The sequence below is a fragment of the Salvelinus namaycush genome, chromosome 14 (assembly GCF_016432855.1).
Source record: "Salvelinus namaycush isolate Seneca chromosome 14, SaNama_1.0, whole genome shotgun sequence".
Lineage (NCBI taxonomy): Eukaryota > Metazoa > Chordata > Actinopteri > Salmoniformes > Salmonidae > Salvelinus > Salvelinus namaycush.
This window is the reverse complement of record NC_052320.1, coordinates 30798384-30822283: the sequence shown is the minus strand read 5'-3', so window position 1 is coordinate 30822283 and position 23900 is coordinate 30798384. Positions and strand designations below refer to the sequence as shown.

The following is a 23900-nucleotide window of genomic DNA, read 5'->3' as shown; positions in this document are numbered from 1 at the left end:
AGTCTGTGTTGCCCAGCAACAGCCCCAAAACATCACTGCTCTAGAGGAGATCTGCATGGAGGAATGGGCCAAAATACCAGCAACAGTGTGTGAAAACCTTGTGAAGACTTACAGAAAACGTTTGACCTCTGTCATTGCCAACAAAGGGTATATAACAAAGTATTGAGATAAACTTTTGTTATTGACCAAATACTTATTTTCCACCATAATTTGCAAATAACATCATTAAAAATCCTACAATGTGATTTTCTGGATTTTTTTTTCTCATTTTGTCTGTCATAGTTGAAGTGTACCTATGATGAAAATTACAGGCCTCTCTCATCTTTTTAAGTGGGAGAACTTGCACAATTGGTGGCTGACTAAATACTTTTTTGCCCCACTGTATGTATGTTTAAAACCAAATAATTTTAGACTTTTACTCAAGTAGTATTTTACTGGGTGACTTTTCACTTTTACTTGAGTCATTTTCTATTAACGTATTTTTACTTGTACTCAAGTATGACAATTGGTTACTTTTTACACCGCTGAGTGTGGTGGCTGCATCATGTTATGGGCTATGCTTGTAATCGTTAAGGACTGGAGAGGTTTTCAGGATAAAAAATAAATGGAATGGATCGAAGCACAGGCACAATCCTAGAGGAAAACCTGGTTCAGTCTACTTTCCACCAGATACTGGGAGATGAATTCACCCTTCAGCAGGACAACAACCTAAAACACAAGGTCAAATCTACATTGGAGTTGCTTACCAAGAAGACGGTGAATGCTCCTGACTGGCCGAGTTATAGTTTTGACTCAATACTACTTGCAAATCTATGGCAAGACCTGAAAATGGTTGTCTAGCAATGATCAACAACCAACGTGACAGAGCTTGAAGAATATTGAAAAGAATAATGTGCAAATGTTGCACAATCCAGGTGTGGAAAGCTCTTTGAGGCTTACCCAGAAAGACCCACAGCTGTAATCGCTGCAAAATATCGCTGCAAAAAAAGTATTGACTTAGGGATGTGAATACTTATGTAAATGAGATATTTCTGTATTTCATTTTCAATAAAACTTGCAAAAATCTCTGAAAACATGTTTTCACTTTGTCATTATGGGCTATTGCGTGTGGATGGGTGAGATAACATATTAATTGCATAAATTTTGAATTCAGGCTGTAACACAACAAAATGTGTAATAAGTCAAGGTATATAAATATTTTCTGAAGGCACTGTATATGGAGCCATTAATGCAAGTGAGTAAATTCCCTGCAAATTTCCAACTGATCATAATTTTGATGAAAATGGATGCAATTTGATGGAAAACATTATGAACACTTTTCAATGTTTTTGAAAATATTTGTGTTTATAAAATCTGAAAGTCCATACATGCATTTCTTTATGGTACCAGAAACTATTCTACTAACGTTTCACATAAACTTAGATTAATTTGTAAAACCATTGGGTTTTGAAAAAAGGAAACCAAAGAATGAGATATTTGCAATACATGTATTTATTTACTGACAGCTGCCCACCACGATACAACCAGATCCATCATTTAGTTGCTGGTCATCACCTGATAGAAAAATAAAAAAGAGACAAAAAATGACTTCATATGCCAATAGGGAGTATACTTGCATATACTCCAAGGTGATAATTAAACATTACAAGTGTTTTTTTTCCATGGATAGGCTGTTCCAATATTCACACCAGCATACCACTTAAAATGCATACCCAAAATATTACTTAATTATAAATGTATATCTAGCTTGGTTTGGATACCACTTAAAACGCACAATACATTGCTTCAATCTGAGCAGTATGCAGTATAGATATTTTAGCCCTTGTGTGGCGGGAAGGGAATAAGTGTGGAAGTATGGTGGGAAGGGATATAGTGTTGAAGTGTTGGGTGTGCACTCACGTTGTTGATCCAGGAAATGTAGGCACTGACGCGGGTGAAGACGGAGGGCTTCTTGGGGTAGTTGCAGCCCATGCTGGAGCCGAAGCTCACCACACCGTGAACGTCCCAGGAGCCATCAGAGTTCTGGCAGTTCAGGGGGCCACCGGAGTCTCCCTGCAGGGAAACAGAGGAACACATAGCAGTGGTAAGCTCAGGACCACAGTGTATGACTGTGTCAAATATATAGTTGACTATAACCTTGTTAAACTTTAATTTGTGGAATTTCTTAATTTCTTAGTAATGATGGACTGTCATTTCTCTTTGCTTATTTGAGCTGTTCTTGCCATAATATGGACTTGGTTTTTTACCAAATAGGGCTATATTCTGTATACTTCTACCTTGTCACACAGCATTAAGAACGAAAGAAATTCCACAAATTCACTTTTAAGAAGGTACACCTGTTAATTGAAATGCATTCCAGGTGACTACCTCATGAAGCTGGTTTAAAGAATGCCAAGAGTGCGCAAAGCTGTAATCAAGGCAAAGGGTGGCTACTTTGAATTTGTTGAAGAATTTGTTGAACACTTTTTTGGTTACTACATGATTCCATATGTGTTATTTCATAGTTTTGATGTCTTCACTATTATTCTACAATGTAGAAAATAGTAAAAAATAAAGAAAAACCCTTGAATGAGTAGGTGTGTCCAAACTTTTGACTGGTACTGTACATCAGATATTCTGAAACAATTCCTTTCACAAAATAAAGTATCATTATTTTTCCTCAAGTGGCATTTCTTAGCTCTAGGTCTGTTCATCACTCCATGATAGTGAAATGACAAAACATCAACAAGCTGTAGTAGCATGACTCACGTTGCAGCTAGCAAGGTCTCCATTACCACCAGCACAGACCATGCTGCTGGTAACAAGGCTGCCCCACCAGTCGGGCTTGGTGCAGTTGGTATGGCTGACCACGGGCAGGAGGGCCTGCTGCAGTGCGTCAGCGATGGGGCCTCCGGCTGAAGAGATTAACAAATTCAACAATCCGATTAGTGCCTCTATTGATTCTCATGAAATGTCAATAGTATCTTGAAGGATATGTTGAATGCTCAACGCTCATTTACAAACACTATATATTCAAAATAACTATATTTTAACTATACTCAAAATAACTACCATACTAATTAGCAATTGGTTCATCATCATTACATTTGTTTATATAAAGTTATTAGTAGTACGTCAGAGTTTGTGGACATTCATATCACCAGCAAATGAGGATGAAAAGATGAAATAATACACATTGATATGAGAGAAAAGTGCAAGGGAAACTGATTCATGGTCAACATGACCTACTCCAGAGGCGTCCCCAGCCAGTGACGTAGCAGGGAGCATTGTGGGGCAGGACGATGCCGGAGTCGGGCAGACAGGCAGCCATGATAGAGTCAGAGAAGGTGACAGGGCTCTGAAGCTTGATCAGGGCAATGTCGTTACTGCAGAAGACATGATGAGCGACTGTATTACAGATTAGTACACAGTCATGAATCAACCAAATGCATTAATAAAGCTCTTTTAACATCAGCAGATGTCACAAAGTTTAGGAAATATTACTAATCTCATTCACTGAGGAAAAGGCAGCACTACTTTTCTATCTCCAATTCCCAGTTAGATCACATCATGCATCCCGTCTGTACGAAAAACTTTGGCCAACGCATAGCTATGAGAATTGATTATTCATCCATAAATTATCTAACGGAAAATAGTTCAAACATATAAGCATGTGAATGTAAACAGACATGGGGCCTACAAGGATAGATATAATTTGAGGTAGAAAAAAGTGAAAACCCCACCGGATTCTGTAGGAATCCCAGAGCTCATGGACGATGATCTTGGCGGGAGTAAGAGCCATGGAACCCTCCTCGTTGTTGTTCTTCAGGTTGTGCTTGCCCAGGTACACCCTGTAAGTGTTGCGGCTGCTGTAAGGCCACAAGAGAACCCACACACAAAGGGTCAGGTCATAACACTAACAAAATGTTAGAAGTCCATAGATGATACAGTAAGTGAAGCAGTGGCAGCTGGTGCCTTTTAGATAATGTAGGAAATTAAATAAAATAAAAAGTTAATGGGATGACAATCTTGGACCCATTTGTTATACCTGATGCAGTGAGCAGCGGTCATGACCCACTGGCTGGAGATCAGAGTGGCGCCACAGGTGTGGTGGAAACTGCTACCAGACTGGTACTGAAGAGACACCTGGAGAGAACAAAGAAACAAACATCAATGTATTTAAATTCAACACAATTCAAATAAGATTTGGTAAAGTCAATTTGAAGAAAAATACTACTTTACTACAACTTTAGGACACCCAGGGCTTGTTAATAGAGAAGGGCTTGTTAATAGAGAATGGCTTGTTATTAGAAAAGGGCTTGTTAATAGAGAAGGGCTTGTTAATAGAGAAGGGCTTGTTAATAGAGAAGGGCTTGTTATTAGAGAAGGGGTGATAATACATGTAAACATGTAAAGTGGAACCTACCTGCCAGGGCCAGCTGTTCTCACGGACATCCTCTCCTCCAACCACCCTGGTGACGATAGGGGGGAAGGTGGGCAGCCCACATCCGTAGGCTGAAAAATAACGAGAAACACACACACCATACAATTACACTCTTGCATCACTGACTTACTCTTCCCAGAACATCATATTGTATGTCTAAGGTTTATTTTGAAATTGCACATTTCTACCAAAATGTGAACTCGGAACTTCTGTATTTCATGTACATGATACCTATACCCAATATATTTCAACTTAAATCTGAGAGAATTTCTAAATGAAAACAAATAGGTGGTAATTTAAAATGGCATACAAAGTGGAATTATGTGTTCCCTGGCAGTAAGATAAGGCGAGGGACCAACATATTGTCAAATGTTCAGCAAAATCTCAAATCTGGTCAGGATAGCTTACCACCAGCAACAAACAAAGCCAAGATCACAAACTTCATGATGACCGTTTCAGTGAATGTCAGCTGAACCTGCTCCCTTATATAGCTGAAGAGTAGTAGAAAAAAACTGTCAGGGACATGTTGCACAACATGGTGTCTAAAACCAGCCAGTAAAACCTGGAAAAAAATCTACCTTGCAGATAATGTGATTTTGGATGTTTATCTTCTCAACTGGGTTACCCAGGTTCTGTGAAATTCACAGTGTTGGAAAAGCTACTCTGAAAATATAGTTTACCAAGCTACCAATTACTTCATACTGGAAGAAGTTAAGCTATACACTAAATCTACCCTTAAGAAAAAAGTTCTCTACTTCCAAACTACTTCATGAAAACATATATCTAAATCTGAAATGTCATAGACTACAGATCATTCTGGGGTCAGACGTTAACAGCAAGAACAGATCACTCTGGAGTCAGACGTTAACAGACAGTGTGATTTAGCCTATTAAACATAAAAAGTGAGAATTATGTAGACAAAAAGTGTTTGAAGTGAGATTTAGGCAGGTCTGATGAAAAAGAAAGGAAATTCTTGCGTACTTCACCCATATTCTATTTTCTTTTTGCAAAGAAAGTAGTGTGTAGTTCAGTCATCGACCATGAAATAAAACATAGTACTAATATAACACTATAACAATGAACAATGCAAAAAAAAAACGAACTAATATAGACTATAGACCTTATTCATTTAGTCAGGTCACTATGCAAAGGCATACTAAAATGTATGAAACATACTTGTACTTTAAAGGTGCAATTTGAAGAAACAGATATTTACAGTATGTTCTTAAATTATTAGAAAACACATGTACATATGCAATCAATATTTTCTATAATGGTTTGTGATTTTTCAATGAATTTCAAAGTTACGGGCATTTCAGTATTCCGAACGACCTCCATTCCTGACATGTTAGTACCTCTGAGGTCCTCTTACTGTATATGATCATGGAAAATGGCACAAATTGCATTGGCTATTAACCAACATTGTTTTAATTATTAATAGCATGAACATTTCATTACGGTGGGCCCCATTCAACTATTTATCAGAGTGTCTAGCATTATAAACTCATTATCATATGCCTTTGTTCGAAAAAACTAAGGCAACGCCAAAAAAAGTGATACTGGTCTAGAGATTTAATGCAATAATATGCCATTTAGCAGACACATTTATCCAAAGCAACAGTGAGTGCATACATATCCGTATTGGTGGCCCCAGCAGGAATCAAACCCATGACCTTGGCATTGCTTGCACCATGAGATAAAGTGGTATTGAACTTGTTTGTTGATCTGGTTTTGTTATGACCTAGGGTGACCATGGTGCCCCCCTGAACCATCAGACTGCTGATGGAACTGGGAGATCCACACTGTGCTGAGCTTTTTCGATTTAGGTGGTCACTGCACCTACAACCGCAAGAGGCCCTCAGTCTTAACCCAAGTCAGTGCCTACATTGACTGGATCAACACTGTCAGTGTGTAACGATGTGCGCTGAGAGTCGGGAAGCAAGTTCAGGGAGTGAGGGTTTTAATAAATAAGCGCAACATAAAACAAAACACGAACGCACAGAACACTGGAACAGAAACAATAACGCCTGGGGAAGGAACCAAAGGGAGTGACATATATAGGGAAGGTAATCAGGGAGGTGATGGAGTCCAGGTGAGTCTGATGACGCGCAGGTGCGCGTAATGATGGTGACAGGTGTGCACCATAACGAGCAGCCTGATGACCTAGAGGCCGGAGAGGGAGCACACGTGACAGTAGCTCTTCCCTGATGCGCGGCTCCAGCCGCAGGACGCCGACCAAAAAGATGATCCCGAGGATCAGGAGCCGACCGGTCACCTCTGCTGAGGTGCGGGAAACCTGTCAATCTTGCTGAGACGCAGGAGCATGGTGACCTAAAATTCAGCTCCAGCCGCAGGACGCCAACCCAAGGGATGATCCCGGGGATCAAGAGTGGACCGGTCACCCCTGCTGATGCGCGGGAACCTGTCGCTGGCTGAGACCCGGGAACCTGACAGACCGGCTGAGGCAGGGGAGCCTGGCGAGCCGGTGGAAGCAGGGGAGCCTGCCAATCCGGCCAAGGCATGAAAGCCCGACGAGCCGGCGGAGGAAGGGAAGCCTGGCGATCTGGCTGAGGCATGAAAGCCTGTAGCGGCTCCAGGACCCGAAGTCATTCTACCTGACACAAAAAAAAACACTACCTGATGTTTCCCTTAGGTGAGGAGTTTTTCAGTAACGATGTGCTGAGAGTCGGGAAGCAAGTTCAGGGAGTGATTTAATAAATAAACGCAAAAAAAACACAAACACACATAACACTGGAACAGAAACAATAACGCCTGGGGAAGGAACCAAAGGGAGTGACATACATAGGGAAGGTAATCAGGGAGGTGATGGAGTCTGTTACTAGAACTATGGCCGAACGCTACCTCAAGTTCACCATGATTTAGAGATGAAAATCACATCTACCACGCTGAAGGGAAGAGTCATTCATTTCCCACAGATCTTGGCCAACAACTAATGCAACACAGCTACCTATTGGGACACCAATGTTTCTATATGGACGTTTGCTCATAAATACAATTCTAAGATAAGAATGCTGTCGCTCTTTCCTTTATGTCTTGAAACATTTTTAAATGAACCAGCATACCCATAGCATAGGCCTACACTCATACCATAAGCATGTCTCTGATTAATGAGAAGAACCTTTCCACAGTTAAGTTGTCTGGATGTCCTTTGGGTGATGGACTGCTCTTGATACACACGGGAAACTGTTGAGTGTGGAAAATATACTACTGTGCCATACCCTGTTCAAAGGCACTTAAATATTTTGTCTCGCCCATTCACCCTCTGAATGGCATACATGCACAACCCATGTCTCAATTGTCTCAAGGCGTAAAAATCCTTCTTTAACCTGTCTCCTCCCCTTCATCGAGACTGATTGAAATGGATATAACAAGTGACATCAATAAGGGATCATAGCTTTCACCTGGATTCACCTGGTCAGTCTATGTCATGGAAAGAGCAGGTGTTCCTAATATTTTGTATACTCAACATATAATGTACAGCCATTTTATTATTATTAGATATGTGGACATGTTTTGGTGAATTAAGTAGTGATGGGCAAAATCTAGTCTTCAAGTATTTTTCATTAGAATGTGTTGAACCATTTCACATGACATTCTCGTTTGAACCCTTTTCTACTATTCTTGACTGTAAGACAGAGGATACTATTTTAGTCAAGTATCCAACAACCTTCCAAATCTTCCATGCCCATGAATGTAGTTTTAAAGCAAAAGGCTTTGCTAAACATTGGTTCAACACACATTATATTACTCCACAGAGAACTATTTGGCCTTTGTGGCTTTTAAAGTGATATCAATAAGGGATCATAGCTTTAACCTGGACTCACTCAGTGTATAGCTGGAGTGATATAGAAAACCCCTTTGGACATGTTGCATAACAACTAGCCTGGAAGCAGTTAGGAAAACTTTTTTTTTTTTTTTTTAAATCAACCTTGCAGATAACCTTCTTCTCAACTGTGTTTCCCAGGTTCTGTGAAATCCACAGGTGTCATGGAATAACTCCGGTTGCCTAAGTTGACTCCTAAGGAACAGTTGTCTACTAAAACAGATTTGTTGAAACAAATATTAACCAACATTATTAATTACTATCATGAACTATATATTTGTGTCTTGACCATTAAAAGAGTGGACAAAGAGAGGTAAAACATATGAACTAAGTCAGAAGCAGTACCTCGGAATCTGCATCTGAAACTAAAATGTCAAGTGAAATGTTTATAAAAGGCTATTGGTCATTGAAAAGGGCTTTCAGACGTTTTGGACCGTAACGTAGCCTTTCAATCAAGTATCAACTCTTTAAAGGCGTAGTCCGGGATTTTTTTTATTTTACCTTTATTTAACTAGGCAAATCAGTTAAGAACAAATTCTTATTTTCAAACAACATCCTCACATTAGCATACAATATGATTCAATGGCATATTACCATCACACCTGAGTCCATATATTTTTTTAGATTGTGCGGTACTGTACTTACTTTATTTTATCTAGGTAATCATGCATTGGTAATCTACAATGCATGAAACATGCTGCTTTGAGAAGCTGTGAGAAAAGCTTGCCACTACACATATGTTCAATCCAAATCTTTTTGTGTTAATATTATACTTCAAGGGGAGTGGAAAAAAGGGGGGTGGGCAATTTTATCAGTGTGGCTGGGCTAGCTGTCCTTAGCTTCACCCCCAGCTTGGTTTTCAGAGTAGGCTGACTTGAAACATTTCCCAGAATCTGTTGAAATGTTGTCTTACCTGTCAAACGTCATATACAGTAGCCTACAGTATAAAGGCATCCCTGGTGTGAAGACACATTTTGAAGATACAAACATGATGAAGTTTGTAGTCCTTGCTTGTCTGGTTGCTGCTGGTAAGGATTCTACTTATTTGTTTTACCAATAAGAACAGAACACTATACAGTAGCCTATTTCTCTTCCATCTTCAGTTAGAATATTGATAGAATGCTACATTGCTAAACCTATTGAAAGGCTATTATAAAGTGGCATTGCAAATGAAATACATAAATGTGGATAGTGTATTCATTAAAAACATTATTCATTTCTAACATAATCAAAATGATTTAAGCTCAAAATGTGACTCAACAGTGTATTGATACTATAGTAATGTATGCTAGCTAACACCAGTAGACGGAGGTTATATATGAGAGTTTTGAGTGTGTTTGTGTTCAACAGTCTACGGGTGTGGCATGCCCACCTTCCCTCCTGTGGTGACACGAGTGGTGGGAGGGGAGGACGTCAGGCCCAACAGCTGGCCCTGGCAGGTACTTTACGTTAAGTCAATGCAGAACATACATAGTGACTGTGACAAAGCTATCCAGTCCTCTCAGATCTGCATAAAGTACATAGGGGGAAGAGGCTAGGCATTGATTTGGAATTGGGCAGATTTAAACAATCTTAACAGCAATGCATCAATACTAATCATTGCTTGTCAGTCATCAACAGTTGTTATCAAACATGTATCACAACCATGTTATATCTTCTGCAATCATTTATTCTGAATTGTTATTCTTATATCAGTGAGATCGAGATTTTACCACAATTAAACCTTAAAGTGTAGGGGGCTTCAAAATTGAGAAATACTAATTATTCTCTAATTTCTTGTGTCTTTCAGATCTCTCTCCAGTACGACAGGGATGGCGAGTGGAGACACACCTGTGGTGGAACTCTGATTTCAAGCGAGTGGGTCCTCACCGCTGCTCACTGCATCAGGTGAGATGACAGTAGAATAATAATGTTTAAGAGAGGGGGCACTTATGGGCAGTCATGATGAGCAGGAAACATAAAATGGGCCACAGTTCTGAAATTCAACCTACAATAATAATGTAAAAGGAAGAAAAAGGTTAAAGGGGGATACCTAGTCAGTTGTACAACTGCATGCAATCAACTGAAATGTGTCTTCCGCATTGAACACAACCCCTCTGATTCAGTAAGGTGCGGGGGGCTGCCTTAAATCGACATCCACGTCATCGGTGCCCGACGAACAGTGGGTTAACTGCCTTGCTCAGGGGCAGTAGTGCTTCAATTGAAAATATATATTTTTTGTCTTTTCAACAGATAACAAGAGCATGCTAGAGAATCAAAGTTTGACAGATTACTTGAATTTGGTGAATTGGATATTCAGTGTCACTCCCTCATACTGTGTTCTGTATCTGTTCTCCTCTGTTATTCTTGAGCAGTAGCAGGACCTACAGAGTGAACCTGGGAAAGCACAACCTGGCTGAGACTGAGGAGGGTTCTCTGGCTGTTGGTGTTGCCAAGATCATCGTCCACGAGAAATGGAACTCCCTCTTCATCCGGTAGAACCAATGCTAACTTTGCTTTACAGTGGTACAGCTTAATTAGACACAAGGATGGTGAACAAGAGTAACACAGCAAAAATGGTAGTCTATGACTGAATAGATAGCAGTCCAAAAGAATGAACTCTCTTATGTAGGACGGTCGGGATTACATTTCACAATTTTGATTTGTAATACAGTGCAAAAACGTACACTACAACCTTAATAACTGATTGAACTTTTTAGTTAGCATACTTATGCTAACTGCTAATTAGAAGTCTACATGCAGTGCATTCGGAAAGTATTCAGACCCCTTGACTTGCTCCAGATTTTGTTACATTACAGCCTTATTCTAAAATTTATTTAAAAAAAAAATCCCTCATCAATAGACACACAAAACCCCATAATGACAAAGCAAAAACTGAAATATCACATTTACATATGTATTCAGACCCTTTACTCCGTACTTTGTTGAAGCACCTTTGGCAGCGATTACAGCCTTGAGTCTTCTTGGGTATGGCTCAATTTCAAGTCGCATAGCAAAGAGTCTGAATACATATGTAAATAAGAATAAGGATTAGAATAAGGATGTAACGTAACAAAATGTGTAAAAAGTCAAGGGGTCTGAATACTTTCCGAATGCACTGTACGTCATGTTGACTGGTGTCTGTGTGTCTTCTGCAGTAATGACATTGCCCTTATCAAACTGGAGACTCCCGTCACCTTCACTGACTCCATCATGGCTGCCTGTCTTCCTGAGGCTGGCTTCATCCTGCCCCACAACGAGTCCTGCTATGTCACAGGCTGGGGACGCACCGTCAGTGAGTGACTGCACCTCTTGCACCATCCTCTCATCATGCTAATTAAAATGCAAACTTCAAGGAAACATAATTTCCTAAATCTGGGGGACGAGTGCTCTAATTCTCTCTATTTAAAGAGTCGGACTTTAAAGGGAATATCTTTACCTGAGGTAACATGTTGTGTCGTGTTTCCCTCTCCTTAACAGCCGGAGGTGCCCTCCCTGACATTCTGCAGCAGGCCCTCTTGCCTGTCGTTGACCACGCCACCTGCTCCCAGAATGACTGGTGGGGCTTCCAGGTGAAGGACACCATGGTGTGTGCTGGAGGAGATGGCATTGTGTCCGGATGCAACGTAAGTTCCATAGCGGACCTTTGCAACAGTACCCCATAACTATGTGATTATGCAAGGCACTAGCACATAATTGCAGAAATCACAATAATGAGTGTTTAAAAGTGACACTGGGCCATCCAACATGAAGAGAGGGCCACAAATGGCCCTAGGGCCACATTTTTCAGACCCTTAGTATAGCGGAAGATAGAGCTGTACTGAACTTTTTGAATTTCTGGTTTTGTCCTTTGACACAGGGTGACTCCGGTGGCCCCCTGAACTGCCAAAATGCTGATGGAGCCTGGGAGGTCCACGGTATTGTGAGCTTTGGCTCTGGGCTGAGCTGCAACTTCCGCAAGAAGCCTACTGTCTTCACCCAAGTCAGCTCCTACATGGACTGGATCAACACTGTAAGTGCATTCAGCTACACATTGGAACACTTTGACTAGAACTGTTATTACATAACCAAACTTTCAGTCGACAACCACATTTGTGTCCACAATGATTTAGATGTAAAAGGTGCCATGGTAAAAATGTTGCTGTAAAATTTTTGGAGAGAGTTTGACAGTTTTGTTGATATTTCAAGTCAAGCTGCATGATATAACAATTAAGAGACTTTTAATCTTTGTTTTACAGTATAACTACAGATGTTGTACAGTACACATGAATCATGATGAGGGCACATTAATGTTTTTCCTTCTCATATTTTCCACAGGCCATGATGAGCAACTAAGGCAACAGAGCTACTTTTTGGGAATCCACTGTCACCATGTGGAGGGTCTGCTCGTAAATAAAACATTGAAAATAAGAACTGTGCTGTTGCTTGATTGAGTGAACAATGCTCAAATGTCATACATTGGGAAGTTACAAAATAATAAGTACTACCACACTTGATACTGAGCCACAACTTTTAAAGAAGTAACCTGAATCACACACTCAAACAAATACATTTTTGATCAGCTGATGCAGATTTTTACCAATGAGCAATAATGGCTAAAAAACATCTTGATACAATAGAAGCTAAACTATTTTCTTTGAAAGGAATGACTGTTATCGCCCTGTAGCCTATAACAAGAGACCATAACAGGGGGAGGAGCCATATCTGCCTATATGAATAACTGAGCAACAAGTTAGTATAAGACTGTGTATTCAAGAAGAAAAGTCATCAAATCCTGTTATCCGTAGTTTATAAGGAGCTATAGTTTTTATTCATAGTCATCTTTAGGTTGCATTGTGTGCTGTTTTTTAAATACATGTAAAGAATTGTGAAAGATTCTGCTTTGAGTAGCAATGGGAAAGTTCTGTCACTGAAAATATGTTGTGTCCCTTGCCCCTTACATATGTGGCCAGCTGTTGTGTCTGGTGTCCTTTCCCGCCACAACTCGTGTCCCCACCATAGGAAAGGTGGCAAGGCCATACCCGTAGACTATTCCCCGGTAGGCCGTCATTGTAAATAAGAATTAGTTCTTAACTGACTTGCCTAGTTAAATTAAGGTTGAATGTGGTTTCCCAAATTGTCTGGTTGAGTTTCCCAACTTGTTAACTCTGGGTGATGCACCGAACATACAGTACAGTATAAATACTGTACAACCTTGATGTGAATACAAGGGGGGAAGACACAGGCATGATGAAGTTTGTCATTCTTGCAGACCTAGTTGCTAGTGCTAATGATTGTTTTACATGCAATACAAAACAAGTGGAATATGGATCAACAGGTTTTCCTACTTACAAAGCATATAGATCTCTGTACTACAGGAAACATATGATCTCTGTAATTGCAAACAAAGGTTTCTGTACCAAAAATGAAGTTCTGCTTTTCTGATGTATCAAATACTTATGTCATGCAATAAAATGCAAATGAATTACTTAAAAATCATACAATGTGATTTTCTGGATTTTTGTTTTAGATTCCGTCTCTCACAGTTGAAGTGTACCTATGATAAAAATTACAGACCTCTACATGCTTTGTAAGTAGGAAAACCTGCAAAATCGGCAGTGTATCAAATACTTGTTCTCCCCACTGTAGATACTTTTGTACCTGTTTCCTCCAACATCTTCACAAGGTCCTTTGCTGTTGTTCTGGGATTGATTTGCCCTTTTCCCACCAAAGTACGTTCATCTCTACGAGACCGACCGCTTCTCCTTCCTGAGCGGTATGATGGCTCCATGGTCCCATGGTGTTTTTACTTGCATACTATTGTTTGTACAGATGAACGTGGTACCTTCAGGCGTTTGGAAATTGCTCCCAAGGATGAATCAGACTTGTGGAGGTCTACAATTTTATTTCTGAGGTCTTGGCTGATTTCTTTTGATTTTCCCATGATGTCAAGCAAAGAGGCACTGAGTTTGAAGGTAGGCCTTGAAATACATCCACAGGTACACCTCCAATTGGGTCAAATGATGTCAATTAGCCTATCAGAAGCTTCTAAAGCCATGACATCATTTTCTGGAATTTTCCAAGCTGTTTAAAGGCACAGTCAACTTAGTGTATGTAAACTTCTGACCCACTGGAATTGTGATACAGTGAATTATAAGTGAAACAAAACATTTTCTCCCTTGTACAATCACAGTTCACTTTTACCAAACCATAACCCAACACATTTCACAAAACTTGTATTCTTCTTTGATTTGAACTTGAACGGATGTGGAAGGGCTTGCAAACCATTACAGACTTCAAAGGGAAGCACAGCCGAGAGATGCCCAGTGACACGAGCCTACCAGACGAGCTAAACTCCTTCTATGCTCACTTCGAGGTATATAACACTGAAACATGCATGAGAACACCAGCTGTTCTGGAAGACTGTGTGATCACGCTCTCCGCAGCCGATGTGAGTAAGACCTTTAAACAGGTCAACATTCACAAGGCCGCAGTGTCAGACGGATTACCAGGACGTGTACTGTGAGCATGTGCTGACCAACTGGCAAGTGTCTTCACTGACATTTTCAACCTCTCCTTGTCTGAGTCTGTAATACCAATATGTTTTAAGCAGACCACCATAGTGCCTGTGCCCAAGAACACTAAGGTAACCTGCCTAAATGACTACCGGCCTGTAGCACTCACATCTGTAGCCATGAAGTGCTTCGAAAGGCTGGTCATGGCTCACATCAACACCATTATCCCAGAAACCCTAGACCCACTCCAATTTGCATACTGCCCCAACAGATCCACCGATGATGCAATCTCTATTGCACTCCACACTGCCCTTTCCCACCTGGACAAAAGGAACACCTACGTGAGAATTCTATTCATTGACTACAGCTCAGCATTCAACACCATAGTGCCCTCAAAGCTCATCGATAAGCTATGGACCCTGGCACTAAGCACCTCCATCTGCAACTGGGTCCTGGACTTCCTGACGAGCCGCCCCCCCAGGTGGTAAGGGTAGGTAAGAACACATCCGCCATACTGATCCTCAACACAGGGGTCCCTCAGGGGTTCGTGCTCAGTCCCCTCCTGTACTCCCTGTTCACTCATGACTGCACGGCCAGGCACAACTCCAACACCATCATTAAGTTTACCAATGACACAACAGTGGTAGGCCTGATCACCGACAACGACGAGACAGCCTATAGGGAGGAGGTCAGAGATCTGGCTATGTGCTGCCAGGACAACAACCTCTCCCTCAACGTGATCAAGACAAAGGAGATGATTGTGGACTACAGGAAAAGGAGGACCAAGCACGCCCCCATTCTCATCGACGGGGCTGCAGTGGAGCTGGTTGAGATCTTCAAGTTCCTTGGTGTCCATATCACCAACAAACTAACATGGTCCAAGCACACCAAGACAGTCGTGAAGAGGGCACCATAAAACCTATTCCCCCTCAGGAGACTGAAAAGATTTGGCATTGGTCCTCAGATCCTCAAAAGGTTCTACAGCTGCACCATCAAGAGCATCCTGCCTGCCATCCTGCCTGTTGCATCACTGCCTGGTATGGCAACTGCTCGGCCACCGACCACAAGCCACTATAGATGGTAATGCGAACGGCCCAGTACATCACTGGGGTCCCTGTACCACCCCACTGCCCTCTCCAGCTGTGCCACTTCCAGGAGTTCTCTGTGCCTGTTCTCTCTCAGTTGTTGTCCTGTTTCCTTCGGAATGCAGTTGGTTAATGTGATGCCGCCACATCATGTTTGGGCTCACTTGAACCTGGTAAGTTCTTTATTCCATTTGTGTGTGTACGGTCCCGCTTGTTCATTTCCCTCCTATTCAGGAGCGACAGATAGCCTCGAGGTTAGAGCGTTGGGCCAGTAACCAAAAGGTCGCTGGGTTGAATACCGGAGCTGACAAGGTAAAAAATCTGTTGCTGTGCCCTTGAATTACTCCAGAGTTGCTGTACAATGGTGACCCTGGCTGTGACCCCACTCTCTGTGGGTGTCTCAGGGGGAGTTAGGATATGCAATAAACACATTTCCATTACACACTTGTGTGTAAAAGGACAAATATAAGCACCCCCATATTATTCTGTAGTCTCGCACCATCACTCCCTATCCTGTTTGGAGATTGGGCTCACAGCCGCCAGAGAGCATCTTTGTTCAGCACTTCATTGCACCTGTTTGGCTTCACGATGTCCAGCCCTGTGTGGAGAGGCCGTCCGAACATCAGTTCTGCTGGGCTTTCATTTGTTGTGGCATGTGGGGATTTCAGTACAAGGCCAGGAACTTGGTCAGTTTTGTTTACAAAGTCCCTTTGTCTCGTTTTGCTGTGTGTAGTCCTTGCTTAGGGTTTGCACAAACCATTCTGCCAGCCCATTGGTGGAAGGGTGAAACAGAGCTGAGGTTGAATGTTTGATTACGTTTACTGACATGAATCGTGTAAACTCGTCACTTACAAAAGCTTGCTCATTGTAGCTTACAGCTGCAGAGGCAATCCGAAGTGTGCAAACTTTGTTCTGAGGCACTCTATAGTCTGAACTGAGGTGGAGGAGTCAATGCAAAACACCTCTGGCCACTTGGAATGGGCATTAACTATGAACATGTGCTTTTCAAAGGGGCCGGCGGAGTCCACATGAATTCTCTGCCATGGCTCTGTGGTCCATTTCCATGGGTGGACTGGGGCAGGAGCAGGCATGTGAAGGGTTCCCAAACATCCGCTACAGTTCTTTGCCAATATTTTCTGTTGATCCAGACCGGGCCACCAGAAGTGGCTCCTCACGAGCAGCTTCTATTTTACAATTCTAACATGCCCTTCATGTAGTTGCTGCAAAATCTGATGTTGGCATTTCTGGGGTATCAAGACTATCATTCCCCACATCAAACATCCTTGGTGTGTTGTAATTTAGTTTCTCCGCTGGAAATACGGTGCAGCTCCTTGCTGCCCTTAGCTGACCATCCTGACATGGTGTAGGTGTATGCTTTTGGCAATGTCACATCTTTCCTTGTCTCCCATTTGATAACTGTTCTTGAGCTGAAAAGGTATGGAAAATGTCCACTGCATCTATTCCCCTTTGTTTTTATCTTGTACAGGGCAGTCTGGACAATCCATCTGCATTTGTGTGGCGGGACGTCGGCTTAAACTCTATGTCATACATACATGGCAAGGATCAAGGCGTAAAAAGCTGTAACCCGGCTGCTGTTATGGCCGGAAACACATTTCTTTGAACTGAAAATGGAAAGCAACAGCTGGTGACTCATAACCAGCAAGAAACGCTCAACATACAGGTATGTGAAGAATTTCTTGATGCGCCACACAAGCACCAGTGCTTCTTTGTCGATTTGTGAGTAGTTCTTCTCTGCATCATTCAAAGTTTGTGACGCAAAGGCCACTGGCCTCTCTGACACATCTTTCAGTGTGTGTGAAAGAACACTTCACTGGCAGTACGGGGTCGTAATGCACCAGGACCTGTTCTGATGTGAGGAGCTGCTTTGCCTCAAGAAACACAGTTTGACACTATGCTGTCCACTGCCATTTCCTTTTATTTTCCGGGAGCTAGATGAGAGGTTGTACTGCTGAAAGGTTTGGGAGGAATCTTTTGTAGTAATTGATCAGTCCAGTGAAAGATCTCACTTGTCACATTGTTTACGGTCGTGGTGCCTGAACAATTGCATCGATTTCATGTCCATAGAAGATCATCTTGTCTTTGAAGAACTCACAATTCTGTAAGTTTGCGTGTAGTCCGTACTCTTTCAGTCTTCTCAGGACCTCTTCCAGGTTAGCCAGGTGCTCTTTGTCTGTGTGCCCTGTTATGATCATGTCATCCAGGATACACTGGGTTCCTGGGACTCCTTGCCAGATCTGGTCAATGGTTTGTTGCCAAATGGCTGGGGGTTATACCTGTATAAACCTTTGTGTGTGTTTAATGCCAGGTACGGTTTGGAGCTCTCTTTTTAAATGATAAAAAAATGTAACGTTTATTTAACTAGGCAAGTCAGTTAAGAACAAATTCTTATTTACAATCATGGCCTACACCGGCCAAACCAGGACGACGCTGGGCCAATTGTGCGCCGCCCTATGGGACTCCCAATCACGGCCGGTTGTGATACAGCCTGAATTCTAACCAGGGTGTCTGTAGTGACACCTCTAGCACTGAGATGCAGTGCCTTAGACCGCTACGCCACTCGGGAGCTTCAACCAGTAGCTGCAGGTAAGCCTCTTTCAGTCGATTTTACTGACGTGTTTCCCACCAGCTAGTGCAGCAAAGATGTCATCCAGACAGGGCAGGGGGTATTGGTCCACATCCAACATTGAATTCACAGGGACCTTAAAGTCCCCACACTTTCAAACAGACCGTCTTTCTTTACAATGGGAGCAATGGGTGTGGCACATTCACTTCTGTCCACTTTCGTCAGGATCCCTGTATCCTGCAAGCAAAAGATTTCTGCCTCCACCTTTGGTCTCAAGGACTATGGAACGGATGTGGCTTTGCAGAATTTTGGGGTTGCATCATCTCTCAGTACGAGTTTGGCTGTTAAAACTTCTTAGGGCTGCAATCCCGTTGACGGGATTGATATGACAACAGCCAGTGAAAGTGCAGAGCGCCAAATTCAAACAACAGAAATCTCATAATTAAAATTCCTCAAACATACATGTATCTTATACCATTTTAAAAGGTAATCTTGTTGTTAATCCCACCAAAGTGTCCAATTTCAAATAGGCTTTACAGCGAAAGCACCACAAACGATTATGTTAGGTCAGAGCCAAGCCACAGAAATACACAGCCATTTTTCCAGCCAAAGAGAGGAGTCACAAAAAGCACAAATAGAGATCAAATGTATCACTAACCTTTGATGATCTTCATCAGACGACACTCATAGAACTTCATGTTACACAATACATGTATGTTTTGTTCGATAAAGTGCATATTTATATAAAAAAAACTCTGTATACATTGGCGCGTTATGTTCACTAGTTCCAAAAACATCCAGTGATATTGCAGAGCCACATCATTTTACAGAAATACTCATTATAAATGTCGATGAAAATACAATTGTTAAACATGGAAATATAGATACACTTCTCCTTAATGCAACCGCTGTGTCAGATTTCAAAAAAGCTTTACGGAAAAAGCAAACCATGCAATAATCTGAGTACAGCTTTCAGACAACAAAGCAGCCAAAAAGATATCCGCCATATTGGGTAGTCAACATTAGTCATAAATAGCATTATAAATATTCACTTACCTTTGATGATCTTCATCAGAATGCACTCCCAGGAATCCCAGTTCCACATTAGATGTTTGATTTGTTCGATAATGTCCATCATTTTTGTCCAAAGAGCTACTTTTGTTAGCACGTTTGGTAAACAAATCCAAAGTCATGAAGCGTGTTCCCTAGTTGCAGACGAAATGTCAAAAAGTTCCGTTACTGTCCGTAGAAACATGTCAAACAATGTATGGAATCAATCTTTAGGATGTTTTTAACATAAAACTTAAATAATATTCCAACCGGAGATTTCCGTTGTCTTCAGAAAAGCAAAGGAGCGCGAGATACCTGTCATGTGAAATGCGCATGACCAGCGTGTGACTGCTGGCAGACCACTGACTCATTCCTCTCTCATTCGGTCCCCACTTCACAGTAGAATCCTCAAACAAGTTTCTAAAGACGGTTGACATCTAGTGGAAGCCTTAGGAAGTGCAACATAACCCATATCCCACTGTGTATTCAATAGGGGCTGGGTTGAAAATCGACCAACCTCAGATTTCCTACTTCCTGTTTGGATTTCTTCTCAGGTTTTTGCCTGCCATATGAGTTCTATTATACTCACAGCCATCATTCAGTTTTAGAAACGTCAGAGTGTTTTCTATCCAATACTAATAATAATATGCATATATTAGCAACTGGGACTGAGGAGCAGGCAGTTTACTCTGGGCACGTTTCATCCAAGCTACTCGATACTGGCCCTGCAGCCATAAGAAGTTAAGCCTTTTAGTATTCCCATCTGATCACCAAAAGCGGTGCTGTAATTCTTCAGCAAATGTTCCAGTGTTTGGTCTGTGCCTTTCTCTTCAAGCTGGGACGTCTAAAGCATTTTCAAGTCACACCAGTTCAGCTTTATTTTGAACAGCCATTCACTGCCAAATAATGTGGGACCAGTTTCAGGCACCACATACAGCTGCAACTGCTGTGTTCGCTCCCCATAACTCACTCTGACCTGCAACGCCCCCATTGATCTCAATCTTTCTCCTGAGTATGTCTTCAGCAACACATTTGTTTTCTTCAGCTTGATAGCCTTGATGTGCTCATTGTAGACAGTCATGTAAATTATAGACACTGCATTTTGAATGGTATGCCTTCAATGTCTGGTGTCACCCATATTATGCTACTGTTGGGAGAAGTCACTGTGTTTAACTTCATCGTACCATGAATTGTTCATCTGAATCCCTGCCACTCTGCTCTGCTAGTGCACAGACCATTTCTCAGTTTCCCTGTTGTGACTATATTTTGCTCTACATGCTCTTTTAATGTGCCACTGCTATTGCATTTTGGACAGATTTCATTTCTGAAAAGGAAGTCCTCTGCCTTGTGGCCATCTTTGGCACCCCTGTTGCATTTTTCAGCCACAGGGGACGCTGTCGGCTGCGTGAAAACTTGTGCAGGAACGTTTTGAAAGGAGGTCAGTATTTATTTTGCAACTCAATTGCATCTTTGGTAAGGATTTCCAAAGCTACAGTGAGATCTGTCTCTGTGAGCAAACGTTTCTGAATGTGTTCATGTTTCAGTCCACAAACAAATCTATCCCTTAATGTCTCCAAACTGGCAATGCTCATACAGTTTCTTCAACTCTGCTGCATATGTATTAACACCCTTGGGGGGGGGGAAATATTCTCCTTGCTTGGTCGGTGTTTAATCTCTATTCCTGTAGTGTTTTATCTCTTATTACTTTATGGATATAATAAGGAAGACTCCGAATACAAGGATGTGAACTTGAGCTTTATATTTATTGAAGTAGCTAGTTAGCAATACAAGAATAACGTGGCGCATCACTGCGTATGACCAAGGGCGCTCAGTCCTTAAAGGGGATGCAGCCCTGCAGTGAGATAGCTCACGCACTCATAATATCGGGGTTACGCAAGTAACCTTATGTTATCAAGAAATGTAAGGGAGCATTTTTTTCTAAATGGAATCAAGCCCCTGCACTTTACACTTGAACTTAACCTTGGTACCCAGAACTAACTGTCACAAGAGACTAACTTCAACCTGACAGGAGAGATGCTAACTATCCGTCCCGTCCTCTGGATTCCAGATCTCTCTCCAGTACAATGACATTGGTGCGTGGAAACAGGTGTTTAGTGGCAGTCTGATCAACACTGACTGGGTTGTCACGGCTGCCCACTGCATTATGTACTAAACACATCAACACAAGCCATACAACACTTTGGTGGCCTTACCTTAAATAAACACAACATTGTTTGCACGTGTAATAGCCCTCAATAACATTTGGTGTCAGTAGATGTTTGACGATTCAGTAGCTTAGCTGTGGTTGGTTACACATGCAGCAGAAGCAGGACCTACAGAGTAGAGTTGGGCAAGCACAACCTGAAAGAGACTGAGGAGGCCTCTGTGCCGATGGGCACCTCCAAGATCATCATCCACCAGAGCTGGACCCCCATCCTCAGCCGGTAAAGTAACTGCTTCCCCTTGGGAATTCGGTGTGTGACTCAATGCACACAACCATCAAGCTACAGTACACATCAGGTCTATCTATGACCATATGACTATTTCGCTATGAAGCAACAACAGTAATTCCAACCAAATACCAGCAGCAGTAGTTAGCTCACTGCGCCAGTAAACACCAACAGTAACAATACAATCACTGCTAGCACACTAAATTACCAGACTTACTAAACCTACCGTTCATTTTGGAAGATCGCTGTCAGACTATACGTCTTTATGTGTGTATTGGGAGCTCATTGGGGGTTATAACCGTGTGTCTTCTGCAGTAATGACATTGCCCTGATCAAGTTGGAGACCATGTCACTGACTCCATCATGGCTGCCTGTCTTCCTGAGGTTGGCTTCATCCTGCCCCACAACGAGCCCTGCTACATCAACGGCTGGGGACGTCTCTACAGTGTCTGCACCTCTTCCTCATTTTGTCTGCGTGGAAACCTAGTTATATGTTTCTCGGTCCAACCCTGTGGGCACTATGGTCCAAAGACTCTTACCAGGGTAAGGGTCAATTCCATTTCAATTCAGTCAATTCAGGAAGTAAACTGAAATTTCAATTCCACATTTTCCTCATTGAAGAAAATGTGCATTTCAGTTTACTTCCTGAATTGAAATGGAACCGACCCGAGTCCTGGCTCTTACCTGAGCTTTTGTGATTCTGTTGTAATCCTCAGCTGGAGGCCCCATCACTGACATCCTGCAGCAGGCCCTCGTGCCTGTCGTTGACCATGCAAGCTGTACACAGCCTAAATGGTGCAGCGTCCTGACCACTGACATGCTGGTCTCCACTGGAGGAGATGGCGTCGTGGCCGGGTGCAACATGAGTCATAACAAACCCGTATTCACCTTGAAAAATGTTTATGTCAAAAACGTTTGAGAATAATTATACAGTGGCAAGAAAATGTATGTGAACCCTTTGGAATTACCTAGATTTCTGGTCATCAAATTTGATCTGATCTTCATCTAAGTCACAACAATAGACAAACATAGTGTGCTTAAACTAATAGCACACAAATTATTGTATTTTTCTTGTCTATATTGAATACAGCATTTAAACATTCACAGTGTAGGTTGGAAAAAGTATGTACCCCTAGGCTAATGGCTTCGCCAAAAGCTAATTGGAGTCAGGAGTCAGCTAACCCTAACCCAATGAGACGAGATTGGAGATGTTGGTTAGAGCTGCCTTGCCCTATACAAAACACTCACAAAATGTACGTTTGCTATTCACAAGAAGCATTGCCTGATGTGAACCATGCCTCGAACAAAAGAGATCTCAGAAGACCTAGGATTAAGAATTGTTGACTTGCATAAAGCTGAAAGGGTTACAAAAGTATCTCTAAAAACCTTGATGTTAATCAGTCCACGGTAAGACAAATTGTCTATAAATGGAGAAAGTTCAGCACTGTTGCTACTCTCCTTAGGAGTGGCTGTCCTGTAAAGATGACTGCAAGAGCACAGTGCAGAATACTCAATGAGGTTAAGAAGAATCCTTGAGTGTCAGCTAAAGACTTACAGAAATCTCTGGAACATGCTAACATCTCTGTTGACTAGTCTAGGATACGTAAAACACTAAACAAGAATGGTGTTCATGGGAGGACACCACGGACAAAACATTGCTGCACATCTGACGTTTGCAAAAGTGCACATGGATGTTCCACAGCGCTACTGCCAAAATATTCTGTGGACAGATGAAACTACAGTTGAGTTGTTTGGAAGGAACACACAACACTATGTGTGGAGAAAAAAAGGCACAGCACACCAACATCAAAACCTCATCCCAAATGTAAAGTATGGTGGAGGGAGCACCATGGTTTGGGGCTGCTTTGCTGCCTCAGGGCCTGAACAGCTTGCTATCATCGACAGAAAAATGAATTCCCAAGTTTATCAAGACATTTTGTAGTAGAATGTAAGGCTATTTGTTCGCCAATTGAAGCTCAACAGAAGTTGGG

At 41.9% G+C, this 23900-nt stretch overlaps 2 protein-coding genes and 1 pseudogene across 2 annotated transcripts; 2 read left to right on the top strand and 1 right to left on the bottom strand.

The window, feature by feature from the left end:
• Positions 1 to 1473: 1473 nt before the first annotated feature.
• On the bottom strand, positions 1474 to 4892 carry LOC120058945 (chymotrypsin-like elastase family member 2A). The gene is made up of 8 exons (XM_039007694.1): positions 4832 to 4892; positions 4406 to 4494; positions 4028 to 4125; positions 3723 to 3848; positions 3229 to 3365; positions 2749 to 2894; positions 1900 to 2052; positions 1474 to 1554 (listed from the first exon to the last, which is right to left on the bottom strand). Exons 1-8 carry the CDS (start codon positions 4866 to 4868, stop codon positions 1537 to 1539), a joined length of 804 nt encoding a protein of 267 aa, XP_038863622.1. The 5' UTR covers positions 4869 to 4892; the 3' UTR covers positions 1474 to 1536.
• Positions 4893 to 9178: 4286 nt separating this feature from the next.
• ela2l (elastase 2 like) lies at positions 9179 to 12656 on the top strand. The gene is made up of 8 exons (XM_039007693.1): positions 9179 to 9295; positions 9618 to 9706; positions 10057 to 10154; positions 10622 to 10741; positions 11405 to 11541; positions 11727 to 11872; positions 12106 to 12258; positions 12564 to 12656. The coding sequence occupies exons 1-8, from the start codon at positions 9256 to 9258 to the stop codon at positions 12579 to 12581; spliced, it is 801 nt and encodes a 266-aa protein (XP_038863621.1). The 5' UTR covers positions 9179 to 9255; the 3' UTR covers positions 12582 to 12656.
• A 3167-nt stretch (positions 12657 to 15823) lies between these two features.
• LOC120058699 lies at positions 15824 to 22828 on the top strand (annotated as a pseudogene).
• Positions 22829 to 23900: the final 1072 nt, after the last annotated feature.